The sequence below is a fragment of the Silurus meridionalis genome, chromosome 15 (genome assembly GCF_014805685.1).
Source record: "Silurus meridionalis isolate SWU-2019-XX chromosome 15, ASM1480568v1, whole genome shotgun sequence".
In the NCBI taxonomy this organism is placed as follows: domain Eukaryota; kingdom Metazoa; phylum Chordata; class Actinopteri; order Siluriformes; family Siluridae; genus Silurus; species Silurus meridionalis.
The window spans coordinates 21,779,839-21,799,393 of record NC_060898.1 but is presented as its reverse complement, the minus strand read 5'-3'; the positions used below and the strand labels follow the sequence as shown (position 1 = coordinate 21,799,393).

Here is a 19,555-nt window from a genome sequence, read left to right as displayed (position 1 = left end):
AAATTTGGAATGGGATGTGAGAAAGAAAAAAAAAAAACATTCACAAACTTTTGTCTATACGGTGCATATCCATTGGGTGTCTACTGTTTATATTAAAATCCTATGGTATGCTGGAAATGAAGTACTTCTGCAACTAAAGTATTGAGATTTTATTATGTTATCAGGTAATTTATATAATTATTATAACATAGTTGACTTTATAACAATAATACTACAACATGTGGAAAAAGTGCCATCATAATCCGGTGTGTTTGTGTGTGTATTGTAAGAACTCAGATCTACTTGAAACTGTATACAAATTCTTTACAGTACAATAATCTCGTGACATCAAAAACATTTATTCCATCAGTGTCGCTCGAGGTAAAAAGCATCATCCTCACTCTCACTAGTGTCCTCCAAAAACATGCTCTGTAGAGGCAACTTCTCTGATGCTGAAGCCCCGGTTTGGGCATCCTCTTGCAGATGACGGAGCCGTCTAACAAAGTCTCTAATTCGGCTGAACTTGACTGAGCGGATGTGCCACATCAGGAGCAAGCAAAGGAGGATAGCAATGATGGTGACTGAATAAATGAGCAAGCAAGAAAATAATGAATATAAATAAAAATTGTGAAATTTGTTTATAAAATTGGAAGGAAAAAAAAGCTCTTAAAGTTTTGACTTGTCTTACTCGCAGCAGCCAGCGCTAATCCCTGTCCTTGGTGCCCACTTTTTTTCCAGAACTTCATCTTGATTGTAATAGGAACTGTCCTTTGATGTGATGAAACATTTACCTGACAAGAAAGAGGCAAAAAAGCAGTTCCGTGTATTCAGAGTTAAACCAGAGCACACGGCGTATACTACCATCTACTGGACACTAGAGGTAGTACTTTAATATCCTATGCACTACTCTAGAACCCACTCCAGATTCCCCTCCCCTGCTCTTTCCACTGACCTGCATGAGCTCTTCGTGAAAACCTGGAGCTTGAACCTGCAGCTGTTGAGTTCCAGGAGCCAGGAGAGTGTGGAAGAAGCCTTGCGCGTCCGTACGTGTAAACACAGACCCGTTTAGCTTGATCGCCGCGTCAGCCACCGGCCAGCCGTCCTCGTCCTTCACCAAACCGCTCAGGCCCTTATGAATCTAGCAAGCATGAACATGTGTAAGAAAACGGTGTATGACATTTCTGCATCTTTGTGCACTAGAGATCACAAACTACAAGAGCAAAAGTATTGGGACAGCTTATAAGCAAAAGTGTGGTGGCTCAGTGGTTGAGGCTCTGGGTTGCTTATCGAAAGGTCGGAGGTTCAAGCCCCATGGTATTGCCATGCTGACCTCCAGCAGCATGGCGAAAAGAGCCGTCCTGTGCTCGGCCCAGAGAGGAAGCAGCTGCTGAGCAGGAGGGTACAGACAGCAACCGGTGTACACCGTGATCTCAGGACACAATCCCACATCCACACTAAAATCCTGCAACACAGACACATGACATGACAAGACATTATACTGTATCCCACGATGTATATACAATGTGTTTGTATAGAGGAGAATAAACTTTACACATCAGTTCTGGTTGAACTGATGCTGAACTGTATGTTGGTGATCAGTAGATACGCCAAGCGCCGATCAAAACGAGTTGAAAAGTATTTTATCTGCTCATAAATTAAAAGGAACGACCGATTACACAAAATGTAGTCATGTAAAAAGAAGGATATTTGTGTAACGCACCACTTATTCGTACCGGATTAGCTGATTTCAGGGCGTTTTAGAACTTTAACTATAATTACATGTTTCTGGGGTCTTTTTAGGGGCGGAGCTAATCACACGTTTGCATTCACATTGAACAAACTCAACTGATTCTGTACGTTTTTTTTGCACACGGGTTCACTAAACTTTTGTTTACAAAAGTATTTTGGTTATCGTTAACACTAAAATTGGTTCCCAGTATTTCCGAATTATTTGACTCTTATAGCAACACTCGAGCAGGCAAAGGAAAAACAGGAAGTGGCACCTCAAACTAAACCATCATGTGACTAGACACGTGGAGTTCAAAATCCTGAAAAAACGACCAGACTGGAAAATCTGAGTGTAAAATCTTATCAAATTGCCCTTTTACATTGTTTTTGTGAGTTTGGATGAAACTTGAGAAACCTGAGAAAACCCTGTACAGACCTTCATACTGCCCAGGTGACTTCTGAACGCTGCACCTCTCAGAACTCCTCCTTGGACCGAATCTGTGATTACAGTATTCATACAAATGCACAGCTACAGGATTATCATAAAAAAAAATAAAACACCCTCCATATGTAGTCATTTTCCCCCACATTTTATAATGTTTTAATATTCATGCAATGCAGCTTCTTGTTCTTTTCCATGTGGGGAAAAAAAAAAAAAAAAAAAATCCACCTTCTGTTCTTACCCAGTCCGTTTCTGCATCCAGGGTACCCCAAGTGCATGATGGGGTGAGTGCTTGCATAGACCGAGGCCAAATATCTCAACGTTTCTTCACTGTGTGCTAAAGAGATCATCCATCCATGGTGAGCAAAATCTATTCATTCAGAGCAAAACAACAACAAATAAGCAAATCACCTGCTTCACCGGTTCGGTCATAGGGGTACGTAGTCAACAGAGAGCCTCCGTCGAGTGCGACAGAGAGAGAAAAGCGTCCTCCCTCGATCAGATCCGCCATCGCACGTGTTTCAGGCTGTGCAGACGTGTTGCCTGGAGGCATTTGAGTAGAAAGAGAAATCATTCAGAAGCAACTAGATAAGAATCATGAAGGTTGAAGTGCAATAACTGACCAGACATGAAATCTGTGTCCAGATCTACACCATGAGCATTGCAGAGTCCTTCCATTGAGAAACAAGAGCCTTCCCGAGCCAGCTCTCTGCCATCCGGATTCACACACGGTACGATCACAATCCGGCTCCTGTCAATCAGCTTAAGGAGCAGAGAAACAGAGGTTTCTATTATGCCAATGTGTCTGTGTATGAGCTAATATACACTAGAGGTCGACCAATAAGGGATTTTACCGATAGCGTCAGCTATGTTGGATCATACTTGCCGAAAACGATAAATCAACTGATTGTTTTTAAAATAGTACTGAAATTTATAAAAAAATAAAATAAAAAAAACACTGAATTAGGAAAATGTGCTAAATGAAATGAATATATTATTGTTTTCAATAATTAATATAATTAGTAAATTATAAATATAACAATTTTACGTGTAAAAACAAACAGCATGTGGTGTCAGTGATTCACCTCTAGAGGCCGCTCTCGTAACAACAAGCCGCTCCAACAACGAACACAACCCAGAAAAACTATCGGTATGGATTTTTGCATATAGCTCCAGCAATCAACTATCGGTGATTATTATTCGTCAAAACCAATGAATCAGCCGACCTCTAATATACTGTATTCTTAGTGAACTTCCTAAACGGTTCTCCTCTCAATTCCCAAACTTGAAGCCGCTCTACCCCATTATTTGGCATCCAGCAATCAAGGAGTTTGTAGGCTAACACCTGCTACCTCAGGCTCGTTCTACATTAATCCAGTTTGAACAGTTTACTCTTTCTACAACACGTTTTCAGTCTTTTCCAAAAGTTGCATATTATAATGACTGAAAATATTTAAGACCTAACAGAAATGGCAAAGACCAAAACTTATCAGCCTTTTAATTACTTGTCCAAGTCTTTAAAGCAATCAATCGTTTTTTTAATGAACAGATAAGCAGTCAGAGATGTTTCATTGGGTAACCTGAGACTACAAAGTATTTAGTTTCGAGTTGAATGAGTCACACTACATTGCAAAACAGCATTTTCAACTTTATCTACTTCGGAGAGCAACAATCTTTTAACAGCATCTGCTGTGCAAAAATGCAGACTCCGAGTGGACGAAAATAAACATTTTCAAATATTGGATAAATGTACATTAAGCCACCACAAGTCTTTTTCAGAAGCTACCTTGGAGAAAAATGCTATCTGCCCCTCTTCCATAAACGACCTCACAAATACCTGCAATTAACTAATGGAGAGAGTAAAACGCCCCCCACCCAGAAAGTGTGGCCAGTTTAGCTCTGTTGTACTTGTGCTCACTAATAACTGTGGCATACTTAATATATGAATTCCTGACCTCTGGCATTTTAGAAAATTTTGTTTCGATACCTACATTTGTGATTGCTGGGTTCCCACCATAGTTCATACACAGAACAGATGCAAACTCGATCAGCAGCTCCGGGCCTGCTGCAGCGTTTCCATGCACACCTGCGACGTACCGGATTTTAGGGGTCACGTACTGTGTTGACTCAGGACTAGCAGAGATCTCCAGAGCCCAAATGGGCCGGAATTTCCAGCTGTTTCCCAGACTGACCCAAAGAAAATAGTTTGTTCACATAAAAAACCCGTAATTTTCCAAATTATTTCAGTAATTTTTGCTGAAAAGTAGACAAGGGATGCAGTTAATAAGAATAATTGTTTTTCAAAAACAGCTTTGATGCTTTACAGGTTGGTCTAGACTTCTAGGTTCAGACTATTGTTGGTGCTACAATGCAGTGCTTCACATTTTTTGTCTGGAAAATTTGTGCCCACACATTCCAATCAATCAACCAATCAGTTATGAGGCGGACCTTAACTAACTTATGATTTTATTGTTTTGCCCAAAATAATAAAATATTTGGGGTGTGACCATATTAAGGGGCGGAGTCAAGTTTTAAAAATCTGATCACGTTTGGTAAATATTGATCTTCACTAAGTGCTAATCCGTACGTTAAAATATAAAAAAAATCTTTGCTTCATAAGAACAACCAGCATCAACCAATCAGATTTTACCAGACATTTTATAAAGCAAGCAATGAGTGACCATCACAAACATCATGTATATGTTCTAAGGTCTGTTTTAAGTACTTGACAAGATCCGGACACTGGGAAGATGTTTGTGAAGGCTGCTTGAACCCAATAGAAGATAAAAACAAAGATAATGATTATGATGATTAACAACAGGTCACCTGTATAAACGAGTAATCTGAGGAAAGTTGAGGTGAAGCCCACGCAGGAATTCCGAACGTTCCGTGTGCTTCCTGTACTGCAGTGTTCGGGCTGTAGGATAGTTCTGGACAAGTTGTTTAAGGCCATTAGAAGAAGACAGGTTCTCCACCAACCTCAAAAACTCTTCATCCTCTGACAGATTTTGAGGTTTGGGTTGCAGATCTCGAGTCAGCACAAAATCCACCTGCTCCCCCTGAAATTCAGTCACCGTGACCGGCGCTGAGAGCGGGAAATATCTAAAGAATATGCAGCAATAAATAACAAACTAAAGCTACTTCAAATATGGTTGTCTTATGTGGTCAGCTATAGATTTACACAAAAAGGGTCTAAAGGTACAAGAGTACAATTAGAGTCAAGTGAGAAACAACACCTTGGACAGCTCCTCCTCTTATAGGCTGATTGGATACTAATAAATAAATAAAAAGATTGAAACGCTTGCACTACTAGATCTACATTATAATCATAATAAATCATTAAACCTTTTTTTAAATAGATTTGTATGAAATGTTTACTGTATGTTTGGACATCGAATCATATGTACACAATAATTTTTTTCTTTAAATCTGGTACAATTTCATTTCCCACCCTGGAGCAGAGGCATGGAGCTGGTACGTCCCAGGAGACAGAGGTCTCCAGTACTCTCCTGTCCTGCTGGTATGAACACGATGCCTTGAGCCGTGAACCTCGATGGTAGCATTAGTAATAGCCTGACCGGAATGGCTATCAGTCACACTACCCCTGACTGAAAAATGAACCTGAGAAGAAAGGAAGGTGGTAATCATGCAAGAGAACAGAGACAGGACCCACTCAGGCATGGGGAGTATATGGACAGAAATGTCACAGACAATCTTGTAAGCTCAGAAACGAGGGATGGGTAAGTGCAATGTTTAGAGTGTCTATGCATGAACTGTGTACAACTTTTAAATTGATGGTCAATCATCATCAGAATACTTTATTGACCCCACAAGGATATTGTTAGGATGCAGTTGCTCACAGTAAAATAAGTCAAATAAAAGAGGACATTTTAAATCAAATAAACAGATAAAGTTATAATTATGTATAGATGATATACAATCAATGAATTTCCAATCTAAATGAATTATACTGTTGGAAATGTGTAGTGAACAGTTGGAGGAATTCTTTTACATAGGAAATACCAGCGATGGACAGAAGGGAAGGATTTTCTCTTCTTTTTTTCCTATTCCTATATATTAAGTCCATTTATCAAGTATCTTGACTTTTTTTTGGGAACCGTTTACTTGACTACATTTAAATGAGTAACATCTCATTTTTGTATTCTGCAATAAAAACAAAGAATGTTAAATGAGAGTCTGTGTGGTGTTTGGAGTGAGGGTTCTTTTACTATGTGTGTTACTATAAAAACTGGTGGACTTGAGCAAAGGATTGATACTTTTAGAAGATTAGTAGAAGAAAGATAAACGTTATAGAGTACTGCAAAACATACCTTGGATGTAAAGAAGAACAGAAAGAATTAAGGCAGGTCAGTAAAGGAGAGCACCTGCTGGATTAGGTGCAGCAGAGATCTTCGATTCTGTCTCCAGTAAGCTGTAATGTTCTCAACTGGTGGACGTAGATCACAGCTAACTCCCACACCGACTCCCAGTGTGTCTGTGTTACGGTACATCCAGTCCTCCAAACCAATCTCTGCACTCAGAAAGAATTCCAAAATACCAGATACCAACGATGATATGGAGAAAGGTAAAACTAAAAATTATATAATATAATATCATATAATACACACACACACACACACACACACACACACACACACACTATACTGACAAAAGTTTTGGGTCACCTGACCTTTCCTGCTGTACGTGGTTCTTTTCCAAACTGTTACCACAAATCTGGAGGCACTCAATTTTACAAGATGTCTTTAGATGCACTATAAAAAATTTTGCATTCACTTGAACTGGGAAACCCAAACCTGCTCCAGCATGGCGATGCCCCTGTGCACAAAGTGAGCTCCTTGAAGATCTGGTTTACATGCTTTGGAAAGGAAGATCTTGAGTGGCCTGCTACAGAGCCCTGATCTCATCACTACTGAACACCTTTGGGATGAATGTGAACGCTGACTGCACCCCAGGTCTCCTCACCTACATCAGTACCTGCCTTTTGTGGCTGATGAACACAAATATTCAAAAGCACACTCCAAAATCTAGTGGAACCTCTTTTTAGAAGAGTGGAGGGAATTCTAAGAGCAAATTTGGAATGTGGAATGCGATGTTAAAAAAATAAAAATCACATACGGTACTTATGATCAGGTGACCCAAATATAGTGTGTGTGTATGTAGATAGATAGATAGATAGATAGATAGATAGATAGATAGATAGATAGATAGATAGATAGATAGATAGATAGATAGATAGATAGATAGATAGATAGATAATCACTGTACTTTCCTATGAAATGAGGGCATGGTTATTAATATGGTTAATTGACAATAGACAATGGATAAAAGCCAAAACTAGGCCTCACCTGTAGGGGCACCAGGATTAATTTTATTTCTGTCCAAATGCCCAGGGTCCTCACAGGTCTGTGGCAGCTGGAGAGATGAAAATTCCTGAACCAAAAAATGAATATAAATCTTAAAAATATATATATTTTTTTCTATTTCAACAAAGTTTTTATACCGACACCTTTATCCAATTACAATTTGAAGTTACTTTATTCAATCCAATGATCCTTTATACAACTATTCCATTAGTATAACTGCCCAATTGAGGGTTAGATCCATCCTCAAGAGACCAACAGTGGCTGCTCGGTGAAGTACGGGATCAAAACCAACCTTCCAATCGAAATAATTATAGCAGGAATATTTTGCCCTTCCTTGAACAAAACCAATGCTTTTACCCAGACAGCTTGTGTTGCTTTTCAGTGAGTTGAAGCATTTTTACATTTTCAGGCACAGACAAAAAAAAAAAAAAAAAAAACTCTCACCACGCGCTGAGAAACGACAGCTGTGCATGTTCTCCCTCTCTTCCTGTTCCTGTTGTCTTCGGGTGATTAGGCGAAGGCGCAAATAATTGTTAACCGTTTTAAAGCTGACGTGGACGGGTGCTACTCTGAGCCTTGTACTCATGAAACTCATCATGCTCTCAATGCACTCAAGTTTGATTTATTATTTGCTATCATATTTTAGGACCTTTCCTTTTCCTATCATCTGGGTAGTGCAGATACGTTATATGGACAAAATACATTTGTGGACACCTGAGCATAAGATTGGTGTGTGCTTTTTCAACGTCTCATTCCACTTTTTTTTATAAAAGTTTATAAAACGTCACTCTTCTGGGAAGATTGAGGAGATATTGATCATTCAGCTACAAGGTAGTTAACTTGTTAGTTAAGTCAGCTACTGATGTAGGTGAGGTGAGAAGACCTGAGGTGCAGTCAGCATTCATTAATCCAAAGGTGTTCAATATGGTTGAGGTCTATAACAGGAGATCTTCTACTCCATCACATATAAAGCAGATCAATCAGGTGGCCCAATACTTTTTAGTGTATATTACTGTCCTTACAGGTAATACTCTAGGAGATGATGCTGCAATGGTTCACATTTGTTTATGTATATTTAGTATCCAATCCAAGTAATTTAACTCAGGCTAGAAAATAATGATCTGAATCTCCGACTCTTACCGAATAGGCCTGTGAGATGGATTTAAACACAGCCTCATCAATGGAATCAGCCGACCCCGGATACATCACTCCAATCCCCCCTAAAAACACAAAGGTGTAACTTTGCGAGTCCGAAAATCTTAAACTCTATTTTAAATATTGTGTAACGCACCACCAAGTATGCTGGCAGACAGAACAAACGAGTGCGCCGCAATCCACTTCATAACTGCCTTGGTTTCTGGCTGCACATAATCAGCTGAGTGGATCTGGTCAGGGAAGTTCCCGCTCGAGTCGGCGTTTTGACCGTCGCCGGATTTCACGCCGCTACCGAATTCTGAATTAACGTGAAAAGCTTAAAACGTGTGAAACAATGCAACTCTAATGGCTGGGTTGTGTATGTTTTACATTATAGAATAAGATCATTGAGAACAATATTGCATCCTTTCCCAAATTCGTACCTTTTTCTGGAATTTCCTCACCGTCTGGGTTCCTGTTAGGCAGGATGTGCACTCTGGTACTGTTTAACAGTTGAGTGATTGAAGGTTCGCTGCCATAATTGCTGCACAGACACTCCACCAGATTCAAGAGAATCCCTTGGCCTACAGAACCACTGCTATGCAAGAACACAATTTCGGGTTTACCTGCTCAACAAAGGCAAGCAAACGGGTAAGAACAAGATAAATGTGGTGAAGAACATTTACATCAAGGGGTAGGCAAAGTAACGTCATCTGGCTGAACCACTTCCATAGTACTGGTGTAGCTCCTATTTTCGACCCAAGTAAACAAGTGACTCATGCTAAGGCCAAAATTACACACACATTACTGCCATAAATTCAAGATTCTAAAGATCTTACCTTCATCGGATTCCAGGTTAAAAGATATCTTCATGACGTAAAGTTCCCTTCCCAGCACCGATTGGCCAATAGAGTACAACTGGGCAAGAGACGGATAAACAGAGCTCATCTGCTTTAAGAATACCTCCATATCTGAGTAACTAAAATGACTAAAGTCCTGTTTCTGGACTAAACTGTCAGATGTAGAAGCTTGTTGGGTGTCAAGAACTTGTTCAGTTGATTGATATGCTGCTGTGGTGAAAAGCTTGGGCATTAGCACCGCTTCACTCAAATCCATCAGAGTAAAGTTGAGTGGAGTAGCTCTGCCTTCGGTTACTGTGACGTTGTTCACGGTGCTTGGAAGGTACCTGAGATGGATACAGGTAAGAGAAAGGTAAGATCTCAACCAACATCAACTGATAAGCAAATAAATTCTGATTTTTGGGAATCACCCATAAGAGCTGGCTGTGATGGTATACGTTCCCGGCAGCAGCAAGCGGTAATAATCGCCAAACATCCCTGTTGTAGTGACGTGATCCATTCCGGTGACTGAGATGTTTGAGCCTAGGATGCCCATTCCAGAGCTGGTCTTGACATAGCCACGGAGTCCAATATGAACCTTGAAAATAAAACAAACTATTTTTCTCTATTAGCTTCTCAGTTTTGACCCCTCTAGCTAACTAGGCGGATTTATACATCTACCAGCCGGACAGGGTGAAAGCTAGCATGTGCTTCCACCTAGAATTATCATGTTTTTAGCATGTTTTTGACCATAGTGGCGAACCATACTCTGATGAAAGCGCAATCTGTGCTGTTTTACATAGGAGCTAACAGACACCTGTGATGATGTAGTTAGTGTTGATGTGATTGACAGGGAAGGAAGAGTTTTACAGCATCAGAATTGATCAATTGACCAATCAAAATATCTAACAAGTGTGAAAACAAAAATTCTGAACCAAAGTCCCAGAACATCTACAGCATTCTTTTACCTTTTCCATGTATGCTAGCAGAGCTTCCCTGTTATTGTTCCATTCAGAATAGAGATCTGAAGCCAGTGGATATTTGCAGCAACTCAGCTGCAAGGTGACCTCAATGCAGTCTCCACTGAAGCGACTGATTTCATGTATGCATCCTGCAGATTACAAACACTCTGAGAATATCTAGAGGATCAAGCAATTTGACCTCATAAATAAATAAATCAATCAACAGCCCCATATTTTCACCTTCGGTCCACGTGGTAGTCGTCCCATTTCGGAACTTCTTGTTCAGATCAGCAGGACACTGGGACTTCCGTAATTGGTTTTCAGTGAAGGTCTGAGCCAGATAGCAGAAGAGATCATCATCATCATCATCATCATCTGAATGGGAAATGGAGGAATCAAAATGGTAGTTGGCCTCTAACGAACCTCCAAGCAGAATTCCAGAAAGAACAAACCTTGGGGCAAAAAAAAAAGGGACACTGAGGGAATTTGGTAAGAATCCAAACCCCAACACACTATATAATGCATGATCAAAAGTATGTGGACATTTGAGCATCACCCACATGGTTCTCGCTGGTCAACAGTATCAGAGCATTTTTACTTATTGTACACAAGTACTATATATTTAAGTATATACATATATATTACTGTATACAAGTATATACAGAAGTCCTAAGAGGCCATGCTTTATAACATGTTTTTTTTTTTAATTGTTTTTCTAATAATAACTGCAAAACAAAGATTTTTTTTTCATCCCTCAAATTGGCTGGCAATGAAATTGACTACATGCTCAGGGTGGATGATAAAGTTGCAGACCTGACCAGACCTTCTCAGAGCGATTTCAGTTTGAGCGAGTCTCTGATCAAAGAAAGTTAATACAATCATCCATGATGCCTCTATAGAAGATACATTTTGACGAACACAATTTCCCCAAACTGTTACGACAACGACGGAATTGTCCCAATTGTCCAGAACGCATTTGTACGCTGTAGAATTTAATTTGACCGAACCTATTCTAGCCTGACATTAAGAGACATTCCAGACATGAAGACATGATCTACCAAGGTTGAAGTAGAAGAACTTCCGTGGCCTTCACAGATCCCTGACCTCAACCCATTTGAATACTTTTTAGATGAGCTGGAACACAGACCTTCTCGTTTGACTTACTAATACGTGGATGAATAAAAAAAATATATAGAATTATGTGGAAAGCCATCCATGGAGGTTAGATTTCTCATATTATTAACAAAAAAAATGATAAAGAAAAAAAAAATTGTGTTTAAAATGAAGACCTACTTTTTCTGTAAACACCAATTCGTAACTGCTGACATCTCAGGTGCACTTTCCACTGCACTTGGATCAAAGTGATCATGGCCATAACAATCTCCTTCTACAGCCTTCTCCAAGCCATCAGGGTTCACACTGGGGATGATGTAAATATCAGTGTTGTCTATAAGATCAGTGACTCTGGGGTCAGCTCCATAGTGAGTCAGGAGATAATCAATGAGGTAGATCAGGAGCTGTCTGGAGAGCATGTCGTCCCCGTGGATGTTACCCACGTATCTGAATCGTGGAAGGTCGGAGATGTTACGCGTGGAAGCCGCGATCCTCATCACCCAAAGCTCTCGTGCTTCAGCAGACCTGCCTGCGCTCACGAGGCTGCAGATGTGCGGGTGTTTTTCTGCGAGACGCTGAAGGCGAAGACTGAGCGCTTCGTAGTTCTGGTACTGGCTGTGCGGCTCCTCGTCGTGCGTGCTGGCGCAAAGAGCGATGCGCCACAGCGCGAAAAGTTGCGCTAAAATCGACCGGATGTGCGCCATGTTGCTGAGCGATTGGCGTGACCTTGACCTGGTAATGAAGGCGACCGCGCGCGATTTATTATTGGTCAGAAATAAGGACGAGCACAAAAAAGCTGATTAATAAATAACTAAATTAATAATCAATATATTGATCAGTCAACCAATCCACTATTCAATCAATCAATTATTAAATTTAGCTAACGATTGCAGTGTAAAAGACAATATTTATAATTTAATTTAAAATCCCATTTTAATAAATAAATATAAATAAATAATTTGATTTAAATAAGTAATCGGTCAATTAACCAACCAATAAATCAATCAAGTTAACAAGTGCATAGTGTAAATGACCTGACCTACATTGTTACTATATTTATTATTATTATATTTATTATTATTATTATTATTATTATTATTATTAATATTATTATTATTAATAATAATTCGAAATAAAAACATTTAATTCCTTACATTATTATTTATATTTGTAAAATAACTTAAATAACTGTCCATATAATGTATGTTTTGACCATTATCCATACATTAGTCATGAATTTCTTTGTAAATGAAATAGTGTAATGGAGATTAGCTAGTTGTTTGATAGTGGTATCCAGTGTCCCTGATACAGACAAAGACTATGTTAGTTGTTTGTTTAATGATGTAACTAAGGAATTAGCTAACAACTCAACATTATTTAACTGTTCCTGAAACAAGCACCATGTTTTCCTACCTAGAAACTTAATTAGCTGAGATTTCCTTCTTTGCTAATGCAAATGATTAGCATCGATGTTGAAGTGAAATTAGCTAGGCAGCGAATTCTAGCTAATGGTGAATATTAGGTATTTATATTATATTTGATATTATTATCATTAGCAAACTAGGCCTTGTGTTAATCAACCACATGACTAGCAAACTTACAGAGACTGAATATTGTTTTATATTAAAAAAAAATAATCGTTTTTTGAACAGAAATTAAAAACTGAACTATGATGCCACAAAGAGCCACACATTCTTTTTTTTTGTTTAGCTTTTCTTCCCTTGTGGTTTTTATTCACCAAGTCTCACACGGAAGTTGACAGGAATTGCAAGTTTATTGTGATAAAAGCAGAGCAACTTCCCAGGTGTCTTCACGTGCTACAGCCTTTCTGCAGCTTCAAGATCTTTATTTCTTAAGTTTTCACCATGTGTCTTTTTTTCCCCAAGCAAAAAATCATTGTACACATTACATGAAAGTAGCACCAGTTAGTCGGCTGGCAGTGAGGCAGTGAGGTATGTACTGTGATGCTGAGTCTGGAAAATCTGAGAGGATGGAGAAGAACGGAAAGAAGAAGGACACTTTTTTTTAGTGTTGGATTCTACGGATGGACTGGATCTGGGGAGTGTGAGCGTGAGTCCCGAACTCTCTGTAGCATCTGTACTCGCCTCCGTGGCAGTCGCACTCCATGATGTACTGATAACCACGATAGCCAGGGTACTGGTAGCACACCCAGCTAAAAGAATAAAAGAATATGGTTTTGAATGATATCATATGTTAAAACACATATAACTCTTAATGTTGGTTTTTAATAATATGTTTAATAGTATGTGGACACCTTTCTCTAAAGTGTTGCCACAAAATTGGAAGTAATGTACACAATGTACAGGATATAAAAAACACGACCCACAATGTTTGTTTATGTTTTGTTTATGTCTGTGATACTTATCTGTACTTCTACTTGAGTAAGGGTTAAGGGTTAAACAGCAGCAGCTTAAAATGGGATTTAAACTCATGACATTCCTGTTCCAAGTTCAATGCCTTAAACAGTGAGCTACCACTTAATCCAAAACATAACTCCAATACATCTCCAGCTACCTCTGGTTGTGTGTGTCTCATTACTGGAATTATGTATGTACCATATAGTCAAACAATCCATTTCACATGCATCCATCCATCCATCCATCCATCCATCCATCATATATACATAAAATCATGGCTAATCTTACTACTGCTCTTTAAGGATGAATGTACATAAATCTGAAAAATCTTCGGAAAAAATCTTCGGAAAAGAATAAACATGGAATGGAAGGCTTGGAGGCGTTGACAGGTGTCCACATATTTTTGATACTTTATGTTCTGTTTATGAATTATTTTCATTCTACATTATAGATCCTGTTTGCAGTAGATGAGAGACAGGGGTTATTATAGGTTATGACCGTGATGGTGTTATGTGCTTATGGTAGAGGGGCTGGTGCCGGTACTCACGCGCCGCTTTGAACCCGCATGGAGCCGATCTCGTTGTTGTGCCAGCCCATCGCCTGCAGGGAAGGGTAATCATCACACAGCTCCCACTGTCTGCCCATCATGTTCTCGCACTCCCACACACACATGCGGGACTCCTTGTGGCACTGTTTCAACATGAAAAAAAAATAAGGACTCAAAGCATTTGCTCCAAATACCTGCCTCGTAGACCAGCAGATGATCTTTTTTTCTTTTTCTCTCTGATTTCTCACAGGATATAATGAAGATTCTTAGAACAGTGATTCATCGAGGTATCAACTCTACTCCGCAATAAATGTTGCTTGTAAAGTCTCTGAAGAGACGGAGATGTAGGATTTTTTTTTGTCTAAATAGAGAAAAAAGCTGCCATGGCAGGATTTGAAACTCCAATTGCTTTTGCTGCCCTGAAACTTTTTTATCCAATAATGCAACCTGGATTAGGTATACAAGGATTCATTAATACAGGACATACAGTTATAGGAAAATAATCAACAATAGGATGGTGTGATGGAGTTCAATAGGAAACAACAAGAAATTTTTCATGGTCCTGAAACTACATGTTTTTATTACATTTTATTATTGAACAACCCTTTGTAATTGTAACCATTTCTAGTTATTTATTGCTTACAGTCTAACCAGGTATTAGGAAATTCTTTTTCTGGAACGTAATGTTACCAAGTACACTGGGTCGTACATAGTCCTCATTCCTGAAGACATTCCCGTTGGTGGAAACGATACCAATAGTTCACATTGTCACTGGAGGCTCCTTCTGTAAGTCTCAATTCAGAATATTACGGTTACTTTGCTGAAAACTCAACTCGAACTTTTAGGATAAATTTACTACAATGGCTCAGGACCACAGTTTGATGGACAGCGCCCATCACTCAACAGTGCACCTCATCAATGACGGAACTGTAATAAATGGACATTCGGTAAGGATGAGGATGGGTTCCCTTTCGAGTCTGGTTCCTTTCAAGATTTCTTCCTCATGCCAAGGGAGGAACTGGCTCAGTCATTAAAAATTAAAATGATAAGGAATCAACTTATAGACACAAAATTTTCATTCCAACTTCCAAATACATTTATGCACACTGCATTCTTTTTATTGCTGTGAAGCTGTTTTGAGACAATGTCCATTGTTAAAATGCGCTATACAAATAAATATGAATTGAATTGAATTTGTCTGAGAGATAATGGTCCTTGTGAAGGAGCTGTTGCTATAGAAACAATACTTTATCGTTTGAATTATTACGAGGGCCGCTGTAATAGAATACTATAATATAAACACTAATCAGATTTCAGAATTGAACTGGTACCGTATATTTGATTATTTAAACAAAATTCAGTATTTTGGATGAACTCACAGCCGAATAGACCGGGCGGAAAGACATCATCCTCTCGACGCGGTAGCCATGGCTTCCCATGTAGGCCTCAAAGCAAGGGTAGTCTCCCTTCTCCAGGACAAACTGCTGGCCGTTGTAGCTGCTGTGCTCGAAACCCACCCAGCTTGTTATGAAAAAAAGCAAAAATAGGATTTTTTTGAAGCGTCCTATTCATTATGTGTCTGCTTTTGGTTTATGTTCGATTACTCACGCGCCACATTCCACTTTCAGGGAACGGATATTTTCCATGCCATACTCCACAATGTTCTTGCAGCAGGAAGTGAACTCCCACCATCTGCCCTGGTAGTACTCCTGGTCATAAACCGTGATCTGGTGGAAAGCAGAGATGCGTTAAATGACGTGCGCATGCCGTGAGAACCTGCTTCTCACAAGCATTTCTGCATTTTGTCAAGAGAAAAACTGTAACATTGAAAATAAATCAATACACAGAGGAAGATCGTCAACAGGTCAGAAAACGTTGGTCGATTTCCTAGAACAACATGACCTGATGTAATTTAGTCTTCTCGCAAGCAACCACTACTTGATAATAAAAAGTAGCATATATTTGTTCCATTTACAGTTACATTTGTTGACACTGGAGACACGTTTTATCCAATCTATTAGGTTAAGTGCCAGTTAATGAGCTGTTAGTATAGAACTGTTAAGGTGTCAGGGATTATTGTGGCATGATTAGATGGTCTTGAGTTCAAATCCCAGCATCGCGATTGAGGCTAGGCCCTTGAGCAAGGCCCCTGACTCTCAACTGCTCATCTGTGTAAATGAGTAAGTAGGTATATAATTGTAAGTCGGTCTGAATAAGGGCGTCTCTGAATGCAAAGCTAATACAGATGAAAAAATAAAAAATCTGTCCAATCACAATTCACTTCCGCTGTGGTGCCTAATGGGGTGAGGAGGAAAATTGAAATTAGAATTTGGATTTAATGTGACAGCTACCTTCCATGGTCCCATGTGCATGTTCATGTTCATCTGAGTGGTCTGATTGGCCATCGTGTCTAATATCTCAGTACTGTTTGACCTGTAGAGAAAAATAAGAACCCTTTCAAGAACATTAACAGTCATATTTCTGATGTTTATTATCATTTTTTTAAATCTAATTTTAATCTAATTATCATTAGATTTCAATTTTCCTTATTATTTCTAGCTCAAGTGATTTCTTTATCGTATGACTTTCATACCCTGGATGAACCACACGGTGAAAAATTCCTTTCATTAATGAATCCTGTAAATCAGTTGAGTGCTTGATAGACTTACCCCGAGGTATGAGCCGTGTGCGCTGGGGGGTTTCCACAAAGTGGTCTTTTGCTCAGGCTCATGGAGGGGTATTTATACAGAGACGAGGTGAATGGCCTTTCTGACTCACAGACTCTCGGCTGCTGTCAGCACTTTTGCTTTGGGAGACTTTTTGTCTCTGGACTGAGCTTTGGGACTTTCATTCTTTCACCTCGCATGTCACAAAAAGGCTCTCTTCCATTAAAAAAACAAAAAACGAACACGTAGCTACGGTACAGTTAATATTTGAGATGATCTTTTTTCCTTTTTACGCCCAGCATTACACTGGAAATGTTATCAATTTTTGTATTTTTCAACCAAAGACAAATAATTGTGTTTCCTCTGTCACTGATTTTACTCTGACTTGTCAGTGTATGTGAAAAAATTTTTTTTTTATTGTATTAAGAATTTTTTTTTACTTTTGATAATTTGACTGTATAGTTTTTTTTCTACATAACCTAAAATTGTCAACTTTTAAAATGATACAATATATTTTATGTTATGATGTTATTTAAAATGATAGAACTATAACTATAAAAACTATACAAAAAAACTTAAGTAAAATTAACTGTAATTTTAAAAAAATATTTTTTTTAGTCTTTAACTTCTTTTGTTGGGGAAAACACTAGGCCTAAAAGCCAGTGTAGACAGGTGATCATTTCAATGGTTTTATTTATGTATAATAATCTTTTACTTAAAGCAAATAACTGTTCATTTGACGTTTGAGGTTGATGTGGTCGGACACTTCGATCATAATCAGATCATCAGCTGTACATTCACATGTCGCCACACACTGTGAGCATGTTGCTTATCTGACAGAAATTCCACAAAGAAAGTCAACTGTGTGTGTATAAAGTGAAATCAGTGTGTCTTTATGTGTCTGTGTGTTTGTGTGTAAAAAATTGTGCGCTTGCCTGTGTGTTCATTTCTGCTGATCAGAGCAACACACCTTTTCAAAGAGGGTAGCCATGTCAGCAGGCTTGTTAGATGAAATGACTGTGTGATGACGTGCTTCTGTGTACATGGTGTGTGTGTGTGTGTGTGTGTGTGTGTGTGTGTGTGTGTGTGTGTGTGTGTGCCTCTTTTCATTCTCACCCATCTCATATCCATCTCAACTAAACTCACTTATCATACCAAAGCCTTGATAAAGATCATGGGCTGTATATCCATTTATTCTAATTTATAGTTGATTGGTCACATAAACAACTATAAACAGTACAAATGGCCAATGAAATGCTTTCGTTCTGATGTACAAATAGTATAAAAAAAAAGATTTGAGACGATTGATAATCGTTAGTAATCAATAATTCAGATTTCAGTGCTTTAAATAATTGTGGAATAAAATCTAAATATTCAACAATGGAATTTTTTTATTATTGCAATAAAATACAATTAACTATAAATAATAGAATGGGCCGAATCTAAACTTAGGGCGAGATGGTGATACACACGAGACACACACACACGTTTATAACACTATTCATGAATTCACCTACATGCATTCTTCTGGACAGTGGGAGGAAACCAGAGGAACATTTTAAGGACCCTTCAGCTGTAAGGTGGCAGTACTACCACCACCAGCATCACATCTGACAACAACAGCAAGACAATGGTTGATGTTGCTTACATTTAAGGCTGACATTGCTACTTTTGTATTGATGATGATGATGATGATGATGATGGTGTTGCAAGATGTTACTTATCCTCAGTGTTATAGTGCAATTAATCTATTAAAGTTACTATGGATTATGGATGATTAAGTGAGGATGATGCTAATAGGCCTGGAGTATAAATATATATATATATAAACAAAGGTTGTGCTTTTTAAATAACCCATTCCACATCTTCTTCACATTTGCTGTTATCACCAGATTCCACTTTCCTGGGATCTGGATTTTGGAGTGTGCATGTGGAGATTTGTGCTCATTAAGCTACAAGAGTGTTAGTAAACTCAGGTACTGATGTAGGAGAGGTGGTGAGGAATCCTGGGGTGCACAACAGGATCATGTATGGCAATGTATTTAACAGAATGCATAGCTGCTATTGTACAATTGTTCTGTATTTTACTGTGCATATCATTAACACACAGGAATTGGGCTTTATGAACCCGCATACATTATATGGACACACGTTTGTGGACACCTGACCATAAGATTTGCATGTCCCTTTTGAGAATTTTATTGAACCATTTTTTTTGGTGTTTTAATGAACTCTACTCTTCCGGGAAGATGTTGGAGTAAAATCAGGTACTGATGGAGGTGAGAAGGTGAGGAAGGTCTGGGGTGCAGTCAGCATAGAAAATTCGTCCCAAAGGTGTTTGGTAGGTTCGGGTTTATAGCTCTAAAGCAGGAGATGTTCCATT

The 19,555-nt window shown here is 38.8% G+C and overlaps 2 protein-coding genes across 3 annotated transcripts; both read right to left on the bottom strand.

Annotated features, from left to right (window-relative positions):
* Positions 1–319: 319 nt before the first annotated feature.
* On the bottom strand, positions 320–12,334 carry cpdb (carboxypeptidase D, b). Of its 2 annotated transcripts, none has more exons than XM_046868765.1 (21): positions 11,762–12,334; positions 10,709–10,920; positions 10,475–10,617; positions 9,938–10,104; positions 9,507–9,853; positions 9,111–9,293; positions 8,825–9,004; positions 8,674–8,753; positions 7,516–7,600; positions 6,535–6,680; positions 5,601–5,770; positions 4,976–5,251; positions 4,141–4,336; positions 2,773–2,911; positions 2,561–2,692; positions 2,391–2,486; positions 2,144–2,205; positions 1,310–1,441; positions 932–1,117; positions 668–770; positions 320–560 (listed from the first exon to the last, which is right to left on the bottom strand). In XM_046868765.1, exons 1-21 carry the CDS (start codon positions 12,283–12,285, stop codon positions 346–348), a joined length of 3,774 nt encoding a protein of 1,257 aa, XP_046724721.1. In that variant the 5' UTR covers positions 12,286–12,334; the 3' UTR covers positions 320–345. The 2 variants fall into 2 exon arrangements, with proteins under 2 accessions (XP_046724721.1, XP_046724722.1); XM_046868766.1 differs by having other exon boundaries at positions 8,825–8,986.
* Positions 12,335–13,236: 902 nt separating this feature from the next.
* Positions 13,237–17,187, bottom strand: cryba1b (crystallin, beta A1b). The gene is made up of 6 exons (XM_046868062.1): positions 17,176–17,187; positions 16,858–16,939; positions 16,115–16,233; positions 15,886–16,027; positions 14,507–14,649; positions 13,237–13,754 (listed from the first exon to the last, which is right to left on the bottom strand). The coding sequence occupies exons 2-6, from the start codon at positions 16,909–16,911 to the stop codon at positions 13,607–13,609; spliced, it is 606 nt and encodes a 201-aa protein (XP_046724018.1). The 5' UTR covers positions 16,912–16,939; positions 17,176–17,187; the 3' UTR covers positions 13,237–13,606.
* Between the last annotated feature and the right edge of the window lie 2,368 nt (positions 17,188–19,555).

Coding starts and splice junctions, on each gene's coding strand:
- cpdb (XM_046868765.1), bottom strand. CDS start 12,285: ATGGCGCACATCCGGTCGATTTTAGCGCAACTTTTCGCGCTGTGGCGC. Junction 10,618..10,708: donor GACTACCACGTGGACCGAAG/GTGAAAATATGG, acceptor TGTAATCTGCAG/GATGCATACATGAAATCAGT. Junction 8,754..8,824: donor GTCTGCCAGCATACTTGGTG/GTGCGTTACACA, acceptor TTGTGTTTTTAG/GGGGGATTGGAGTGATGTAT.
- cryba1b (XM_046868062.1), bottom strand. CDS start 16,911: ATGGCCAATCAGACCACTCAGATGAACATGAACATGCACATGGGACCA. Junction 14,650..15,885: donor TCCGCCCGGTCTATTCGGCT/GTGAGTTCATCC, acceptor ATGTTGAAACAG/TGCCACAAGGAGTCCCGCAT. Junction 13,755..14,506: donor ATGCGGGTTCAAAGCGGCGC/GTGAGTACCGGC, acceptor TTATTCTTTTAG/CTGGGTGTGCTACCAGTACC.